General features: G+C 37.7%; 2 protein-coding genes across 2 annotated transcripts in view; both read left to right on the top strand.

Moving 5' to 3' along the window:
- Positions 1-578: 578 nt before the first annotated feature.
- Positions 579-15,391, top strand: sfxn5b (sideroflexin 5b). Its single transcript, XM_034884064.1, has 14 exons — positions 579-925; positions 5,056-5,124; positions 6,357-6,434; positions 6,840-6,866; positions 6,985-7,039; positions 7,143-7,168; positions 7,311-7,364; positions 7,759-7,815; positions 8,064-8,129; positions 9,277-9,367; positions 9,713-9,828; positions 10,077-10,162; positions 12,752-12,869; positions 13,128-15,391. Exons 1-14 carry the CDS (start codon positions 869-871, stop codon positions 13,203-13,205), a joined length of 978 nt encoding a protein of 325 aa, XP_034739955.1. The 5' UTR covers positions 579-868; the 3' UTR covers positions 13,206-15,391.
- A 1,066-nt stretch (positions 15,392-16,457) lies between these two features.
- Positions 16,458-19,092, top strand: part of smyd5 (SMYD family member 5) — an 11,451-nt gene continuing 8,816 nt past the window's right edge. Inside the window, exons 1-3 of the mRNA XM_034884063.1 lie at positions 16,458-16,602; positions 17,620-17,728; positions 17,977-18,116. Coding sequence (XP_034739954.1) covers positions 16,510-16,602; positions 17,620-17,728; positions 17,977-18,116 — 342 coding nt within the window. The 5' untranslated portion in view covers positions 16,458-16,509. The remainder of the gene's footprint in view (positions 16,603-17,619; positions 17,729-17,976; positions 18,117-19,092) is intronic.

The raw sequence follows: 19,092 nt of genomic DNA, 5'->3' as shown, positions 1-19,092 counted from the left end.
ATTAATTTTATTTCCTTATTGTATAGTTTAACCTACTGTCACATTTTATCATGTATTAGTTGATTTATAGTCCTTTTTATTATTCTTATCAGAATATGTAAAGTTACTTAAGAAGTCAAGTAAATGTAGTGGAGTTCAAATAACAGAAAAACTCATGTAAAGTATAAATAATACCTCGAGATTGTACTTTAGTAGGCTGTACTTGAGTAATTGTAGCCATCTACTAAAACGGAGGTTACAGAGAGCAAATTTATTTACTACTTACTATTACTTACCCTACTATTATGTTTTCTTTAATAGCCTACATTGGGATAGATATGGACAAAATATATAATGGGCTAATGTGAAGGACAAAATCGATAGACTTGTCGATTTGAAAGCAGCAGTTTCTTGCTTTCGGCTACTTAATGACAAGAGCATAATGAAAGTGTCCAGTGTGATGACAGATTTTTTTTTTTATACTGAGATTATTTATTCTTTTCTTGTCTTTCTTTGTTTGGAAGTGAACCTGAGAGATGCTCATTACTCTGCGCAGACATTTCTCTCTCTTCAGGCCACACCTCCTCACAGTACTGAGTTCATTGATTTATTGAGCCACCTTTGACACCTTATGGGTGCATCAACTGTTATCTCTCCCAAGATCAATCCGTTATGACAAACAGTTACGCAACAGATTTGACCTTATTGATTATTTGGCATGTGTAGTCATGCGGTTCAACATTGCCAGTGTTCGCGCAAAATAGAAGAAGACTACACATCCCGACAGACGGAGAGACTCGTGCTCCACTAGTTACACATTGAATGTAGTTCGTTCTACTTGAAAAGCCGTTCATGATTTAGTTCATTAATAAATAAATAGTTCGGTGTCATGGCGGAATCCGCACCATGTCCAGCCTTCCAGCTCGGAAGACCCCGATACGAGCAGGTAAGTCTTTTCTTTTCAAACGTGCAATTAAGGACATTTTGTTTTGAAGGATTTCGGGTGAAAAACAGCCCCTCGATCCGCCCTGCTGCTCCACTCCGCTCCGGCTGCAGCTCACACTTAGTAGGGAAAGTTGCCTTTCATCTGCGGTCCGATTCTTTGTTATACAACCGCAACAACTTCGAACTGATAATGGTTCCCGAGCGTGATGGGAATAGTTTTGAGTTCATTATAGTTTAACTAGTGGAATGAATCGTTTGTCGACAGGTTCATGTCGCTGTTTATCATCTCCACTGACACATTTCACACCCTTTGGCTCGCTGCTGCTCCGACAAAGATCCTATCAGACTGCTCAGGTCTGCAGAAAAGAGATACGCGTCAGTTTCTTTATCACGATTAATGTGTCACCGTGTTGTTTTGCTCCTCTTTCCTTCTTATTTTAGGCTTTACGATCGCAGCTGCTGGAGAGTCATGATACAAAATCTGCAAATCTGTGTATACTTTTTTTTTACATGAATCTTAACACTTGACACTTTAACACCCTTGAATATATATATATTTTTAGGATGCTTTCTGCAGACCGACTGTGTGGCACCACATGTGATCGAGATAAATTGACTGTCCGTCCTTGTCTGAAGCTCATTACTCAAGTTTCTGTCCTCGGAAATGAATTTGCATTGGTCAGCCCTGGAAGATAATGTGACCTTCACGTTACTCGGATGGCACATTAACTGAGAAGCTGCACACTGGTTCCATTTCTCTTTCTTCAGAGCCATTTATTAAACAGCTGCTTATAAGAAAAGTAGTCACTTGATGCTATTGCACAGAGCAGAAGTCCGTTTACAGATTATGTAAATCAGTGACTAAACTTTAGGATCTGCTATTGTTTCAACTAATATGAGCTACCAAAGCAGCTCTTAATACAATCTAGGATGAAAACATAAAGAATATATGGAAAAGCACAAAAACACGAAATGAAAGGACATGTGTCTTAGATTTTGAGCCAAATTAACTTTTCACACATATGACAGAACACACTCATAAATGGATTACTGAATGTTTCTACTGAGCACAGGCCCAAAGGCCTCAGTTTAAAGGTGCCCTGCTAGACAAAACTATGTTTCCTTGTATTTTTTCTTAAATATGTTAGGTCCATATGTGTTTGTGTTATGTCGTGAATGTGAACATGAACTGCTACCTCCTCTGTCAGCTCTAGCCACTGAAAAGAAATAAGCAGAGAATTACACTGCCAATTTAAAAAGCTGGTCAGTCTGACGTCATGTTGCCTGAGCTCATTACTATTCAGTAGCTCATCCACTTGCGCTGGGTAAAGGATGCTGATAGCAAGGCTTGAAACAAGGTAACCAAGCCAATTTTTTCCACAAAAAAATGTTACAGAGTCCATGGTAAAACTTTAGACATTACAACAAAGTAATGAAATACGTGTGGCAGGGCACCTTTAAATTTAATGAAAAAGTCAATCAAACGAACAAAGAGACACAATACAAATACAAAACTGCAGTACAAAGAATTACAACACAACCAGAAAATGATGCAAAATGACCACACATAGATGCAACAAAACACAAAAAGATGCACAATGACCACACAGAAAATTACATTACATGTCATTCAGCTGAAGCTTTTTTCCAAAGTGACTAACAATTGCTATATACAGTATGTCAGAGGTCACACACCTCTGGAGCAACTAAGGGTTAAGTGTATTGTTCAGAGACACATTGGTTGATGTATTGCAGTGGGAATTGAACCCAGATCTCCCACACCATAACCATGTGTCATAACCACTGTGCCATCACCACCCATATGAACATAAAAAAATGAACACAATAGATGCACAAACAACCAAATAAGGATGCAAACCGACTACATAGAGATATAAAACAACCAGAAAGATTGCAAAATAGTACATAGATTCAAAACAGCCACAAAGAGATGCACAATGGCCGCATAGGGATGCACACCACAAAACAACAACCACAAAAATATTCACATTCAGATACACAAAAATAGATTCAAACCAGTCTCAAAGGAAGACTAGAAATCAACATAAAATTACCCCAAGGGATGCAAAATGTTGCTGTTTTGTGTTTCTTTAAGACCCAAAACCTTAAATGTAGGGTTAGGGACCAATTAACACAGGATATTGCATTGTTCACAAAAAGCATAGCAAAATACAAATACATCATTTGTCTCATGTGAATTACTTTTTTATTTGAGTGATTCCCATCACAATTTAGGGTTTTAAATCACCCCAATTTTAGGGGAATAGAGTAATTATTCCTCATGGGTCTCTTCTATCTGAACTCCATAAACCTTTTTATTTTTCCATCTGCAACCTGAAGTTCATATTGAGTTGATGAAGGTGTAATATCTTTAGTTCCTTGCATCAAAGCAGTTAAAATTAGGCCAGTCTTTGAATCAGCATAAATCTTGCTCAGTTTGTCTGTGCTTTCTGCCGCGCTACATCTCTGCTACCCTTGTTGTGTACTCTCTAGGGAGCTGAAACTCATGCATAATTAAAGTGGGCTCCTCACATGGATCCTCAGTCTACCTCTCTCTTACAAAACACCACTGCAGCACATACGGCCTGTCAGAGGAGGAGACGTGTGACGGGGAAATGGCAGGGGCAAAAATCCAGGCGTACAGAACTCTGAAGATGCTTAATTTACAGTCTTTAGGAGGACTGGATGTTGTTTCCAGTCATTTCAATTAGGACCCCATGCTGAACAGATCATTTAAATAAAAATGGGTTTTTTCCACCCTTCCCCTGTGTTTTATGCCCTTCATGAAAATGTCTCTGAGGGAATCTGATTGAAGCTGCTATGTTTTCGTCCATCTGGTTTGCCAAAGAGACTCTTGGCATAAATTGCTGTCGGGCCTTTTCAGACTGTTGGCACACATACTTAGCGATTGGCATGCTGATGAAGACAGTGAAGGGAACAGAAAACAGGGCACTTGACCAGCAGCTCCATGCCTCACTTGGAAGAATGTGTTTGCTAAATGTAAACTTACTCAGATTTTTTAATATATTTAACTTAATACTTAAAAGTTTATCTCAAAAGGGACATTTGATTTTTACATCTCTCGTTGTATACTGTGGTTAGATTGTCAAGTTATAGTAGAAAAGACTTCGTCATCCATTTTTATACTTTTAAAAACTGGCTGTTTTGTTTTGATGTTTCAACATTGAGCATATAATGGTTCAGATTTCCTTATAGCGGCATTTCAAAGTATAATTCTATTAACATGGCAAGGATTTGTGCATTTGAACGTCATTGACCTCATAAATCATTTTTTTACTAAGGGAATAGAGCAAGCAAGTACTAATTATCCAGTAATATAAACATCCTTCATCATTTTGGGAAACACACCTATTCTCCGTCTGGCAGAGAGTTAGATGAGAGGAAAGATGCAATTGGAATATGTGTACAGTAAATATGAAGCTGCAGCCGGTGAGTTTAGCTTAGCACAAAGACATAAAACCGGACAATCAGCTAGCCTGTTTTTTTCCAAAGGTAACCAAATGTGCCTACTAGCACTTCTAAACTTTCTTGGCATGAAAGAAAATAAGCAAATTTCCCTAAATGGTGAACTATTCCTTTGACAAATCAAAATGATCACAGTTGCCATTTTAGGGCTGTAGCTACCATTGAGAATGCCAGGTCATGTCTTCAGTATTGATTATGGAAATTTGGTATTTTCTTTACATGTTTCAAGTCTGGGTCTGAAATATTTTAGTCGGTATCTTTTAAATGTGAATTTTCTGGGCAAAAACTTAGATAGATAATTAATATTTATCCATCTTGTTTTCGTTCCTGGCAGAGTGCAGTAAATAAAAAATAAAAAAAGCATTTAGACCATAATGTTGGGAGGTAAAATTGAAAGAAAATAGAACTGACCTCTTAAATAAATGAACGTTTTAAGATGTATTACTTTATCTGTAGTTTTTTTGGTGTGAACAGATTAAGCAATATGTTAGTAGCTTTAGAATTAGTAAGAACAAACAAATACATAGATAGATGATAAAGCCTCTCAGACTTCAGAGGATGTGGATGGTCTGCTGTCTGTGTATACTTTAATAAGAATTAACTTTGTCACACTGTCTTTTCAAGGGTTCATTCCTCGGTCGACTGAGACACTTCATAGACATCATTGACCCCAGCACTCTGTTTGTGTCCGAGGTAAAAAACAAAACAACATCTGTAAAACGGTCTATATGTTGCTAATAGATGCTCTTAATACAAAGTTTGAGCGTCCATCCATAATTTTTTATAAACTGTCACATAACAAATGATCCCATTTCTTTTAAATTTGTTCATGTTCACACAGCATGAAACATTTGTAGAGCTGAAACAATTAGTTGATTCATTGGTTAGTCAATAAATCAACAAAGAAAATCGGTCGTCAACTTTTTTTTAAAGTGCTCATATTATGCTCCTTTTCAGGTTTACAACTGAATTTAGATGTTGTATCAAAAAAGGTTTAGATGGTTTCATTTTAAAAAACACCTTATTTTTGTTGTACTGCACACTGCTGCAACTCCTCTTTTCACCCTGTGTGTTGACCTTTCTGTTTGAGCTACAGAGTGAGGCATCTCACTTCTATTCCAGCTTTGTTGGGAGTTGCACATGCACATTTGCTAGGTCAGACTACCCAGTCAGAAGCAGAGTAGGAGGGCGTGCCACGCTACTAGCTAGGCGAGCATTATAACGTGTGTTACAAAGTGACGAGAATTCGTCACAGAAGTAAAGGCTGGACCACAACAGAGCTGTTTGGAGCAGTTTGTGAACAGGGTTTTCTGTTGGAGATGGTGAGTCTCTTTGGGGTGGACTTTGGGCTTTTTCACTTTGTAAACCTATTACATGCACAAAATAGATATATAACAAAATAAATGAAAGGAAAAAAAGCATAATATGACCACTTTAAATAAACAATTAATTGTTACATTTCATTTTCAAGCAAAAATGCAGAGTTCGCTAGTTCCAGCTTCTCAAATGTTTGCCGTACAGATGATAATGAATTGAAAGTTTTTAGGTTTTGAGCAGTTGTTCTGACAAAACATTTCATGGTCATTTTTCAGTATTTTCCCACATTTTCAGCCTTAAAGATTTAAGAACTTTAGCTTCTTTTGTTAAATGACAAATTTATTTGGGATTCAAAATGTTTTTACCTTGTATGTGTATCGACTGGTATCATAAAACATCAGTCTCATTAAGCTCCATATGTTTTTTTTTAAATGTATTTGTCAGGGACAATGCAGTTCACATTATTACATACATTATTATTACAGTCAGGGCTATAATAATATGTGTAGATGTGTTAGATGAAGAGTTTCTAGCCAATAGGCTAATTTGCAACCCCAGTCCCTGGTCAGGCCTTTCTAACAAAACAATCCATTTCCTTTTGTATGTAGAAACGATTGAAAGAATGCATGAAACTTCTTGATGACTACAAAAATGGCGAGCTTCCACCTGGAGTGTCTGATCTTCAGGTAAGTCTTTGTTATGGCTGTCTTCTCTTGTTTTTTGTCTCTTAACTTGTCTTATTGTAGTCTGTGTGTTTTTTTTGCCTGTGTGAGTTATGTACTTTATGTCCTTACTTTTTATTCTTCTGTACATCACTTTGGTCAAAAGTGGTTGTCTGAAAGTGCTGTATAGATAAAGTTTCATTTATTGATTGATTGATCAGAGTTGATGTGATCCAATATGTTACATTAAAACATAACATGTTCATGAAGGCTGTAAAGACAGGAAACCTAGTACACAGTTGAGAGAGCAAAACAATAATCAAAACAAAAATGTCAACGTCTCCCAACCAAATGTAAAAAAAGAAAAATACAAACCTAATGTTTACTTTAAACTCTTCTCTTTCTCTGCCTTGCTGCTTACCTGTGCAGCTTTGGGAAGCCCAGAAAATCAAGCAGGTAAGTGATTCATCAGTCACTTGTAAGCTCAGGTTAACTGCACATACATTTGCATCCGTACATTCAAGCCTCTGTGCTCCTGGCAGCACGAGGATGATGTCATGCTCTCTGCACGCAGGCCATCATTCATCCTGACACAGGAGAGAAGATCTTCATGCCATTTCGAATGTCAGGTACAAATTCAAATGAAGATCTTTGATAAAGTTAGTTACTTCCATTTTGTCCTCGTTTTTAATTTAATTTTATCACACTGAAAATAATTTCTTCACTGTGCAGGTTATGTCCCGTTTGGAACGCCGATTGTAAGTCCCATATTAATATCATACATTTTAAATCATGGCTGTGCAGATGTCCATTTACATGGTCATGTTTGGGGATAGATCAAATGAGACTTTGGACTCATTTTACCCCAAAAATAAGCTCATATTCCCTGGTTTCATCTAGGTCATTGGCCTTCTTCTCCCAAATCAGACTGTGGTGTCTACCATTATATGGCAGGTACTGTGAAAAACAACATATTGCACATACCATTGCATTTATTATACATTTTAAACATCTGGTGAGCGCACTTGATTGTGTACATGCAAAGCTTTCCCACCTGTTATTCACCCGAAGAAGGACATCATAAAATAAAGTGCTGCTGCTTTGTTTGCTTCTTTCGGTGTGATGTCGCTTTACACAGCAACATGTAAGCCTGCAAATATCTACATGCCTCTATATCCTATTCTCCTCTTTTCCTTTCTGTTGTTTTTCCATACTCTTTTTTTCTCCTACTTTTCCTTTTTCTACCTCAACCTCTCCATTCCCTTTTTGTCTTTCCCTCATTCCCTCCCTCAATACTCCTACTTTCTGTCCTTTATTCATTCCTTATTTGCTCCTCTCTTTCCTACAGTGGCTGAACCAGAGTCACAATGCCTGTGTGAACTATGCCAACCGCAACGCCACCAAGGTGGGAACTATAAACCATGGATATTCAGTTCTTTAGTCTCCTCAAAAAAACTTAAAACTAACAGTATTTCTTAACTTTGGCTGCTTTAGATGTTTGTTTTATCCCCATAATTAAACATGCACACTGGTTTTGTTGTAAGCAAAAGACCATCTTACTTGAGTAAATCTCAATAATGAATACAAACCGTCTCTATAGACAATAAACCATATATAAAGCTGTGGCACAATGTTTCTTTTCTCCCTCCTCAGCCTACGCCAACATCCAAGTTTCTTCAAGGCTATGTAGGAGCTGTGACCAGTGCTGTTTCTATCGCAGTGAGTGGGTTTCTTGTTCAGTGACTTCAACATCATCTTCCAGGATACTGAAATTTGTTGATGTTGTTGTTTTTGTGTGAATTGTGACATGCAAATGAGAGCAGTACATTAACTGTGAGTCATAATTAAGTGGGATTTTTCAACCTGTATCCTATTTTCCTATGTCTAGCTGACTGATGGGAACAACGATCTTTGGTCCAGCATTGAGTGAGATCGCTGCAGTTGGCTGCGGCAAAGCAAGCTACAATTTAAGTTAATAGGGCAATGGTCCAGCTTGTGTAAATTTACCTTCACAAAAGTGCTTGTTTTGCCACTGACAGGCTCAGATTAGTGTCTAACAACATTATGGAAAGGATGACTTCAGAGATAGACTTTTAAAACCTCTTTGAGACCTTTATGTTTAACCTGAAACTGCTCTGAAGTCGCTAGCACTAAATACATAAGACTCTATTTTAAAAAGCAATACTTTTAGCTTTTAGAGCCAACATATTTTCACATGTTAATCGGTAAACTATGTGTTTATTTAAACCGAAACTAGAGTTTCTGTTGACTTTAAATGAAGTGCATTTTACGATGTTAAATCATTGTTCATTTACATGTCTTTTTAGATTTAAAAAATAAATAACCTTTCTCTTTATCAGAAAGGTTGACCTTCTTCTTATAAATCCGTTTCATAATGTTGTCAGACACTTAGAATTTTAATTTAAGACTGCAGTGGAAAAATTAACACTTTTGTAACAGTAAATACAAGCTGGACACTTGCCCTATTAAGTATGATTGTAGCTTGTCTCACCGCTGCCAACTGCAGCAATCTTGCCTAACACTGGACCAATTTCAAATATTGTTGTTCCCATCAGTCAATAAGACACAAAACCCTAGGAAAATAAGTTGAAAAAGAAACATGTTTTGCACTTACAATGCACAGGGCTGTTGTTGAAATGTTTGTGGCTATATTTCATATAGGCTATATTACTTAACAGTGCTGGAGATAAGCAGTACAGTTCTAGTACTAATGCCAGTGTTTTGGCTACACTAAAGTAAGAATCCTAACTACTAGGTATAGAAATACTATTCTGCAAACAAATAACAGTTTATTTAAAGCATGGTATAGCCTACATACATTTTTAATATGTTTTGTATTTACTAGGTGGGGCTGAATGTGTTGATTCAGAAGGCTAACAAGCTGAGTCCTGCCACCAGAATGATAATACAGAGACTCGTCCCCTTCCCAGCTGTAGGTAGGTTTTCAAAGGACCCGATGTACTGGTTAGAATTGGGGGTATGAATGTATTATGTGACCCTCTGGTGGTTGGAGTCACAACATTTTACTGATTTTAAACTTTCTTTTTGTTCTATGTTACAAATGAGACAATAATGTACTTACTGTACATCTCAAATTTCAGATGCAGTAATGTAATTTATGTATGAGAATATTCCTTTAATAGAAGTTTTTAGGATATTTCTTTATATTAGGGAATTGTTAAAGGAATTTCTTCTTTTGATCCGTGACTGCATTTCTTGACTTCAGCTTGTTTTTGTGGAAATGTATTAAAATATAAAAGTTGTCTTTCTCTCCTCCTCAGCTAGTGCAAACATCTGTAATGTGGGCCTGATGAGACACAATGAGCTGTCTGAGGGGATTGATGTCCTGGACAGCAACGGGAATGTGGTGGGTTCCTCCAAAATTGCTGCAAGACATGTGAGTTTTTTTTTATTTGCATACTCAGCATACGTATTGCTCAACTGCACTGAATATTTGTGTACACTTGCTATTTTTTCCTAAATATATTGCAAATGTGATGGTGGGTGATAATGGGAAAATGCATCATTTTCTGTTCGGCTCCTGTCAATCAGCACACATCTGATTCCATGAAAGGGAAAATTAAATCCAACTCATTGCAGTATTTGAAATGAAGCGTGTGCACAATGTTCTTTTCTTTTCCCTAGGCAATCATGGAGACTGCCTTCACACGTGTGGTCCTTCCAATGCCGATTTTTGTCCTCCCCCCCATCATCATGTCCTACCTAGAGAGGTTTGTACAGACATATATTGTAGGCTTTTTTTATTTGAACAGTGAGAGACAGAATAACAAAAATGTTATAAATTGTTTTGCATTTTAATGAGGGTAAGTAAGAATAAGTATTTGACCCCCTCTCAATCAGAAAGATTGCTGGCTCCCACGTTTCTTTTATACAGTTAACGAGCTGAGATTAGGAGCACACTCTTAAAGGGAGTGCTCCTAGTCTCAGTTTGTTACCTGTATAAAAGACAGACGTTCATAGAAGCAATAAATCAATCATAGTCCAAAATCTCCACCATGGCCAAGACCAAAGAGCTATCCAAAGAAGTCAGGGACAAGATTGTAGACCTACACAAGTCTGGAGTAGGCTGCAAGACCATTGCCAAGCAGCTTGCTGAGAAGGTGACAGTTGGTGCGATTATTCGCAAATGGAAGAAACACAAAAGAACTGTCACTCACCATGCAAGAGCTCACCTCGTGGAGTAGCAGTGATCATGAGAACAGTGAAAAATCACCCAGGAACTACACGGAAGGATCTTGTCGATGATTTCAAGGCAACTGGGACCAAAGTCACCAAGAAAATAATCGGTGACACACTACGCCATTAAGGATGCCTGCAAGGTCCCCTTGCTCAAGAAAGCACATATACATGCCTGTCTGAAGTTTGCCAATAAACATCTGAATGATTCAGAGGACAACTGGGTGAAATGTTGTGGTCAGATGAGACCAAAATGGAGCTCTTTGGCATCAACTGAACTTGCCGGGGTTGGAGGGGAAGGAATGCTGCCTCCAAGACCCCAAGAACTCTATCCCCACGTAAAAAATGGAGGTGGAAACATTATGCTTTGGGGGTGTTTTTCTGCTAAGGGGACAGGACAACTTCACCGCATTAAAGGACGGTGGACGGGGCCATGTAACGTCAAATCATTGGTGAGAACCTCCTTCCCTCAGCCAGGGCATTGAAAATGGGTCGTGGATGGGTATTCCAGCATGATGATGACCCAAAACACCCGTTCAGGTTTATCATACGTCCGCCCCGAAACCTTAATGACTTGGGAAGAGCTAAAGAAGACCCATAAAGAGAAATGGGACATAATCCCTCCTGATATGTGTGTAAACCTGGTGGCCAACAACAAGAAACAGCTGAGCTCTGTGATTGCCAACAAGGGTAGAGGGGTCAAATACACATTTTCCACATTAAAATGCAAATCAATTTATAACATTTTTGACATGCGTTTTACTGAATTTTTTTTGTTATTCTGTGTCTCACTGTTCAAATAAATCTACCATTAAAATTATAGATCATTTATTTGTCAGTGGGCAAATATGCAAAATCAGCAGGGGATCAAAAAGTTTTTCCCCTAACTGTATATATACAGTATAGTATCATACACTATCATTAAAAAATACTAGAAATATTCACATATGAAAAGCTGGAACCAGTGATTTTCCATTTTTGCTTAAAACTTACTTGAAAATCTCAAACGTACCTAAAACAATTCTAATTTACTTTTAATATTCAGGGATATTAAAAAAAAACAAAAAAAACGCATTATGCTGCGTTAACTCAAGATAAATCAGAAAGATTAGTCAGAATGATGAATAGAATGGTTCTTAACTTTTGGGACATTTTCAAATAAAGTAATGTCCACTGTCTGTCCTGAAGGCAGTTGTGGACAATGACACATTTTATTCTATTCTTTAGGTAAAACACAGAACATAGTAGTTCAGTACAGAATGTGACATTTGTTTTACAGTATGAAATATCATTATACTTCCAAAGCCCCGCCTTAAGTTAAAGCTCACTGGTGACTTAGCTACAGCTAGCCTTAGTTGAAGCTAAACATACCCCCTCTTTTCCTAGTATTTCTGTTTTCTCAGGTTAAATGAGGCAGTAGCTTATTCAAACCGTGACAAAAAGTAACAGCAGCTGCTGCTAAAAGATGACTAGCCCACTTTAGTTGAGTAGATGTAAACACCATCCGTCCCCCCATCATTATGAAGATTTGTAGGGTTTAGTCAATACAGAGGGTAAAATAGTCTTTCCAAAAACACCTTAAATTGACAACATTACAATTTAGAATTAATCTGTGTTACGGTTTACCTGCATCAAAACCCCTTTTCCCCCAAATCCTTTCTTTTGTAATTGCTCTTTAATGTCTTTAGAGGACACTATTGTCTGTTTGATTCTACTCTAGAATTACTCTGAATGTTTCCGTCTGCCAGAGCTGACATATGTTATGCCCCAAAGTGCTGCCCATTTATTTATCAGATAGTGGGTCACAGCCAGAGAAAATGAATACAATGAAATAATCTAGCCTACTGTGTTTTCAAACACAAAAATAACTTGTACAAAAAGACTTTCTGTTACGAAGTTAAATAAAAGAGGATATGTGCAGTCAGACTCATTAAACCTAGAACTGGAACCTTCACAGAGCCAGATTCATCTCACACCCACTAATTGTGTAAAATAGCTCCCTCAAATCTGCACCATGTCTTTTCTCCTGATCCAAAAATAACTCCTGGCTTTCCAGTAGTCATCTGAAATCGATCCACACGGCATGCTCACGTTTCCTTTTATGACTCTTATGACTTGTGTAGGCTGCGATTCATGCAGAGCAACCGCAGATTGTTGCTGCCCATCCACAGTCTGGTGTGCCTCGTTACCTTTGGCCTCTCCCTGCCTGTGGCCATCAGCCTGTTCCCCCAGATGTCTCAGGTACAGTACACGACTCAACTGCTTCTACTGCTAATTCAAGGCCAGATGTCTCAGAGAAAGAACAGATGGGAAGAAATTCAAATTACACATACACCACTTGACATGCTCAGCCCCGACCAACAAGCTTGTATTCGCCTCATATTCCAGATGTCTCATCCCGTGTCTCATTAAAAGTCAAACTGATTTTAAAAGCTTATCGACAGAGACATGTGGATCTGAAATTTTACTTTTTGATCTTTTTTTCATTGTTTTTCGCAGATTGAGGTGTCTTGCCTAGAGCCGGAGATCACCATGGCAACAGATTGCAAGGTGGTGACCTACAACAAGGGTTTGTGATGAATGCGGTGGTGTGAGAGAGGAGAGCAGAGGACAGGAACAAGGATGGAAATGAGGCTACATTACATATAGCTGTCAGGGAGAACCTACTGTGGGGGTCTTTCTGCCGTAGTATCACAGCAGAGCCTGTAGACTTTCACCTACTAACACAGGTATTTTTTTATTTTTTATTTTATGGTTCTCAAGATCCATCAAGGTTTGACAGTAGGACAGATTGTTTTTCTGTCCTCACTGTTTTCAAGAGCGAAGAGAAGCTCTGTATAAAGAAATTATGATATATTTACTGTGACATCTTTTTTGTTTTAGCATCAATGAAATTATTTTAATAAATACAAAACAGTGTTTCCCACATGCTATACAGTACTTTTTTTCCCACTCAAGTTTTGGCTGCTTTTTTACCCAATGACAAAAACAGTTCCACCTCGCAATAACTGACTTTTTCTGGCTCTCTTGCTGCTAAATGCTCCACTGGGTTCAGCTAGTAGTCTCTGTGGATGTGATCAGGTAGTGCACAATGTTTTTTTTAAATAGCTTTTTTTTGCTGAAAACTGCTGCCTGTTTGGCCTTGCTGATGAGAACTCTGACAGTGAATCAACATGGTAAAATGGCAGCTAGATAACAAAATCAGTAAGGTAAGAGAAAATGAGGGTGGCTAAGAACATAATTTTATCTAGCTTAAATGTTAATCGTGTTGAGTATCCCACAGATTAATCTTGCTACCCCATTGCCAAAAATTGACAATTCTGCAGCCCTTTCTGAGTTTAATTCACTACCAAGACTGACATTCTGAGGCTGATGACAGATAACGAAACACAAGCCAACATTAATTTCCTTACATAAACTATAATAAATCATTTTTAATGAGGGTATGTACTGAGCCATTTTGCAGTTAAACAAAAAAACTCACCAGTGCCCCCTGCTGGACAAACTAGAGAGAAAACATAATGGAGACCATCCCCTCTTCTACGTTTGGACATCCTCAATTCCTTTCCTCGGCTCCTCTCCTCACGTTTTAGTCTCTCCCACCTGAGATGCGAGTAGAAGAAGCAGAAGAGTCAAGGCCACAGGCATTTAACAATATTAGACATCCGTGCCTCAGAGCCGTCATTTAAATCATGGTGAGTGGCACAGCTGCCATGGTTTGTATACCCCAGCTGTGTCATGTCTCTTTTATGCGTCACGGTGCCAAAAATACTTCCACAAAGGATACACCCGTGCATCCTCGCTCAAGCTTATCTGGCAAGACTCCTCTTTCCTCAAGATGCATTTTAGTAATTGAGAAATCCATTAAGATGGTGCACTGAGATCGATTTCTGAGTCACAGGCCCGAAGACGGAAGAGACGAGGAAACAAAATAGAGAAATGAAATGTGAAATGTGCATTAAATTATGTTTACTTTTTGAACTGCCATTGAAGGTGATTGAAGGTTGTCAATATACGCTGATCCTGATTTATCTGCAATGAGCTAATATTGGCTGATACATATCGGCACAACCGATTTATCATTCAGGCTCTAGTTTGCTATATTATTGTGATGGAGACAGTTGACAGAAGGAGCTTTGTGGGAAGGCTTCTTGCAAAGTTTTGACCTGTGGGAAACACTGCAATAGATATCAAAATAAAAGTGTTAGAAATCTTTAGGGAACAAGTGTATTTATCATGTGAAGGTAGAGAAACTCTGCACTAACCAGGCTGTAGTGCTGATATATTCTGTGTACTGAAGGAATGACACAGGACTGGATCACTACATGAAGCCACTCTGTCAGCGGCTGTACTGTACATGCATATGGAAAAATGTGGAGACTGTTACTCTAGATGTTTATTAGTTTACATGCTGTTTATCACATGCTGGGAATTGTAACCCCAGTGTGAAACAACCTACAGAAGCCAGGGCATTTGGTTTTCTACAATAGCCAAACACTTTACACTGACTTATTTTCCTAACATTTTACTCCACTCCTGATTGTTTCTTAAACCACCACAGTATTCCTAGAATTCTTTTGTACAATATTTAAACCATAAAAGTACAAGCAATATATTATATTGAGTACGAACTAGTATTTTTAATCTTTTTTATAATGTCTACTACAAGTTTATTAAATGTTTGCAAGTCAAACAATGTAAAACAAACATTTTTATATATGTACTATCTAAAAATAATATATAATAAATACTCTCTCCATTTATCTTCTTTTGTGACGACTTGATTTCCAGACCTACGCTTTGCTTAAGCTGTTTAGTGTTGCTTTTGCATCCTGGGTTTACTGTTTGCACCATTTACATTCATTTTGATTCATTGTTAATAAATTGGTTTTCTCATCACAAATTTAATGTTAGAAAATGTTTTTGCATCATCTTTATTTATATTCAACCTAATTATGTAGTACTGTACTCTACTGTATTGTACTGTACTGTTACACCAAGAGCTGGAATGATTGGTTGTTTAATTAACAAGATGATCATTCCGAGTTTTAAGCTTTTTTTGTGAAAACAATTCAGAGGAGCAATGAAAATCTCGGATGTCAGGCTCCCTCCACCAATGCTAAATACATATGTATAAAAAAGAAAATCATGCGAGTAAAAAAACAAATGAATAATTAAGAGAATACGACAAAATGAGTAACATATAAAACTAAATAAGCAAGAAAAAGTTGGAGGAGCTCGAGACACAGCAGCTGTCCCCGGCACTATCTTCTCCATTTAGAAAATGTATCTGCAACTATTTTGATAATTGAGGAATCTTAAAAGTAATTTTTCACCTTGGGGTAATGCACCCTTTGGCTTCAGAAAACTATTTTCGAAGAAAATAATTAACAGATTAATTGATAGCCTAATAAAAATAATTATTTGCGGTGTGCTTTGTTATTTCCCTTTAGTATCATTTACCTGTCAGTTGTGACCAATGAAGTCAAAAGTAACGAGTCATATGTATGAATGTGATATTGTGGGATCCACTCCTTTCCAGATGGTTCTTTGCTAAATCTGTCACATTTGTGAATATTTATATCTGTCTTGAATATATTTCTGACAGTTCCGGAGCTGATGTTTGTTAACACACTTTATTATGTTATTGGATGTTTTCTAAAGTTATACTTTCAGCTCCCAAAATAGTTTTACAAATGATTATTTTTTTTAGTTTTATTAAAAAATATATACAATACAATGACACAATGAACTTTCCACGTTGAGCCGTGGGACAGACCTGCAGTTCACATGTCCGCCACCAGAGGCCACTGCTGCGTCGTGTAGAGCTGAAACGTCAGTGTCAGAGTTGAAAGGACAAAGCTCGTCGTCACTGAGAAACATGGCTGCTTCCCTGGATGACATGTTTTCCTTCTGCGTGGACCCCGGTAAAGTGTCCACCTGCGTGGATGTCCGATTTATAGACAATATTAAGGTAAGGCGGTTTGGAGTTTGCCAGACTAAAGAGATTTCGTCAGATTTGTGGCTTTATTTGGCTCTTTAGCAGTGGTGTGTTAGCCGCATGTCGGCTGTCAGTGCGGATCACAGCCTGCTGGGCTCAGACAGGACTGCAGGATCTGAACCGGACGTTTTCTGACAGGACCCGATCATTATAGATCTGTCTGTGTCCAGAACTACTAGTAAGCTACTGGTCTGTGAGTTTAGTGTTTTCAAGTCAACCAAAAGTGAGTAAGATATGGGACAACATCCACCATTTTCCATCATTAAACCATGTTATGGGGTGAAATGCATGGATAAAGTAATAACGTCATTGGCCAAATTAAAAAAAAAATTAAATTGTATTTAAAATTATTAAACGTTGCCTAATCTCGTCATTGTGGCCAGACAATATTGATGGATGGAGTTAACACTAAGCTCACGAAGTTCAGCATAAACCCATAAACAGGGCATTGCCATTGAAACAAAGCAAGCTTTTTTTAGGAGACATACGCTATATTTCACTTAGTGCTGTCTAGTTTAATTTTTGTGAATGAGAAATGTATTCAATATGTATGCCAGTTTCTCCCCTGCAAGGTCGCAGGAATCCTCCACTTAAAAGCCTTTAAATATGACATATAATTAAATAATATCATCTGAAAGATACAGATCAAAAGGCCAATTACAACATGAGAAATTGAGAGAAAGTTCAACCTTACCATTACCCAGCATCTCTGATCCGAGAGCACACCCTGCTGTAGGTGGGCTGACATGATGTTAACATGTGGCGGCTGTGGCTTTAGTGGTAGAGAGATTGCCTGCCTGTTGGAAAGTTGGCAGTTTAATCCCTGGCTGAATGTGTGTGAACGCTGAATGGTTCCTGTGCCATATAAAAGTCATTAAGACTTGAGAAGTGCTGTATAAATACAGTCCATTTACATGTAAAAAAGGCAGAGGCTGCTGTGTTTTTTGAAAGATTGGTCATAACTGTAATGTTTTGTTATCCATGTTTCAGGGTAAGGGTCTCTTTGCCAGAAAGAGCATCAAGAAGGGAGACACCATTTTTCTTGAACGGCCTCTCGTGTCTGCCCAGTTCCTGTGGAATGCTTTGTATAAATATAAAGGTAAGATGTTGACTCTATTTAAATACACACAACACGTTCAATTAAGATGGAAGGACACTGATGTTGCATGAGTTATATAGGACAATATATTGTAGACTGCGACAGACTTGACAAATGCTGAATACGTTAGGATTTTAGGAGGAGTTCAATCTTGGATGAAGCTTAAACATCTTAAACCTACAGGGTCTACTCTGCAGTAACGTTTTACATCCGATCTGCTCTACTGCTGCACTGTGTCTTTTTTTTAGCCTGCGAGTACTGCTTACGTGCTCTGGAGACTGCAGAGGAGAATGCGAGGAGACTCACCGGCAACCCTGGACTCACCCTTCCTCACCCGGAGCTCTGCCGTGTTCGACCAGAGCTGCACCAAGCCTGCCCTCAATGCCAGGTTAGACCAGTCAGGATATGTTGATGTGTAGATTTGACTGGAGTTGGGTGAACTAGAAGTTGTCATATGTTTTTTACAGAAGGAAAAAACGCAGTGAAAAAGTGGTCAGATCAATATAAGACAATAAACATATTGATTTTAAGAAGAACTTCCACTGAGTTGATGATGGGAGACATGACTACCTGATCGATTTTTAGAGGCCAGTATTGTACTATAGATCAGTAAGCTAATCTGTCTTGTTCTTTTTTTTTTTTTAATAACCAAAGTGAAATACTCAAACAACTGTTTACCCTTTTTGGTTTCTTTGGATTTGCAGTATTGCATATCTGTCGACCACTAGACTATCCGATATGGGTTCCTGAAGCTAATAATAATAACAATGTTCATACAGCTTTTTTCAAAAGCCAATTACAGAGTGCTTCACAAAAGTCATAAAATCAATAGATGTAAATTACAATGAAATACAAATTTAAGATTTTAAATAAAATGCAATTTAGGAAAATGCAATTAAAATGTATCTGTTTTAGGAGAGATTTAACATAAAACATTTAATAATAATATTACAAAGACCCTCATTCTTCCTTAAGTATAACTGCCTTTTATTGGGGGGGATATGCAATATCTTGGTGTGTGATATATATATGGATCCTTCTATGTTACTGAATGTTTGCTGTAGTTTAATTTTACATGTTTACGGATATATTGTGTGTATGTGAAGTGGCTGTGTCACTTTGTTACCTGCGTTCTCTCGAAAGACAAAGAAAATAAAGGCTAATGTTATATTATCCTATGACTTTATAGGAAGCTTTGTCAACTCCATTTGAAAAAATGGGATAAAGATGTCCCACATTTTCTCTGTTTACTGTGATAGCTTTAGAAAATAAAAAGTATTTCTTACATTTTTATCTTTTATTAGGAAATATATTTCTACTCACACACAAGTTTATCATATGTTTAATACACTTTAATATACACT

The sequence above is a fragment of the Etheostoma cragini genome, chromosome 10 (assembly GCF_013103735.1).
Source record: "Etheostoma cragini isolate CJK2018 chromosome 10, CSU_Ecrag_1.0, whole genome shotgun sequence".
Classification (NCBI taxonomy): Eukaryota; Metazoa; Chordata; class Actinopteri; order Perciformes; family Percidae; genus Etheostoma; species Etheostoma cragini.
This window is presented reverse-complemented; position numbering and strand designations above follow the sequence as displayed.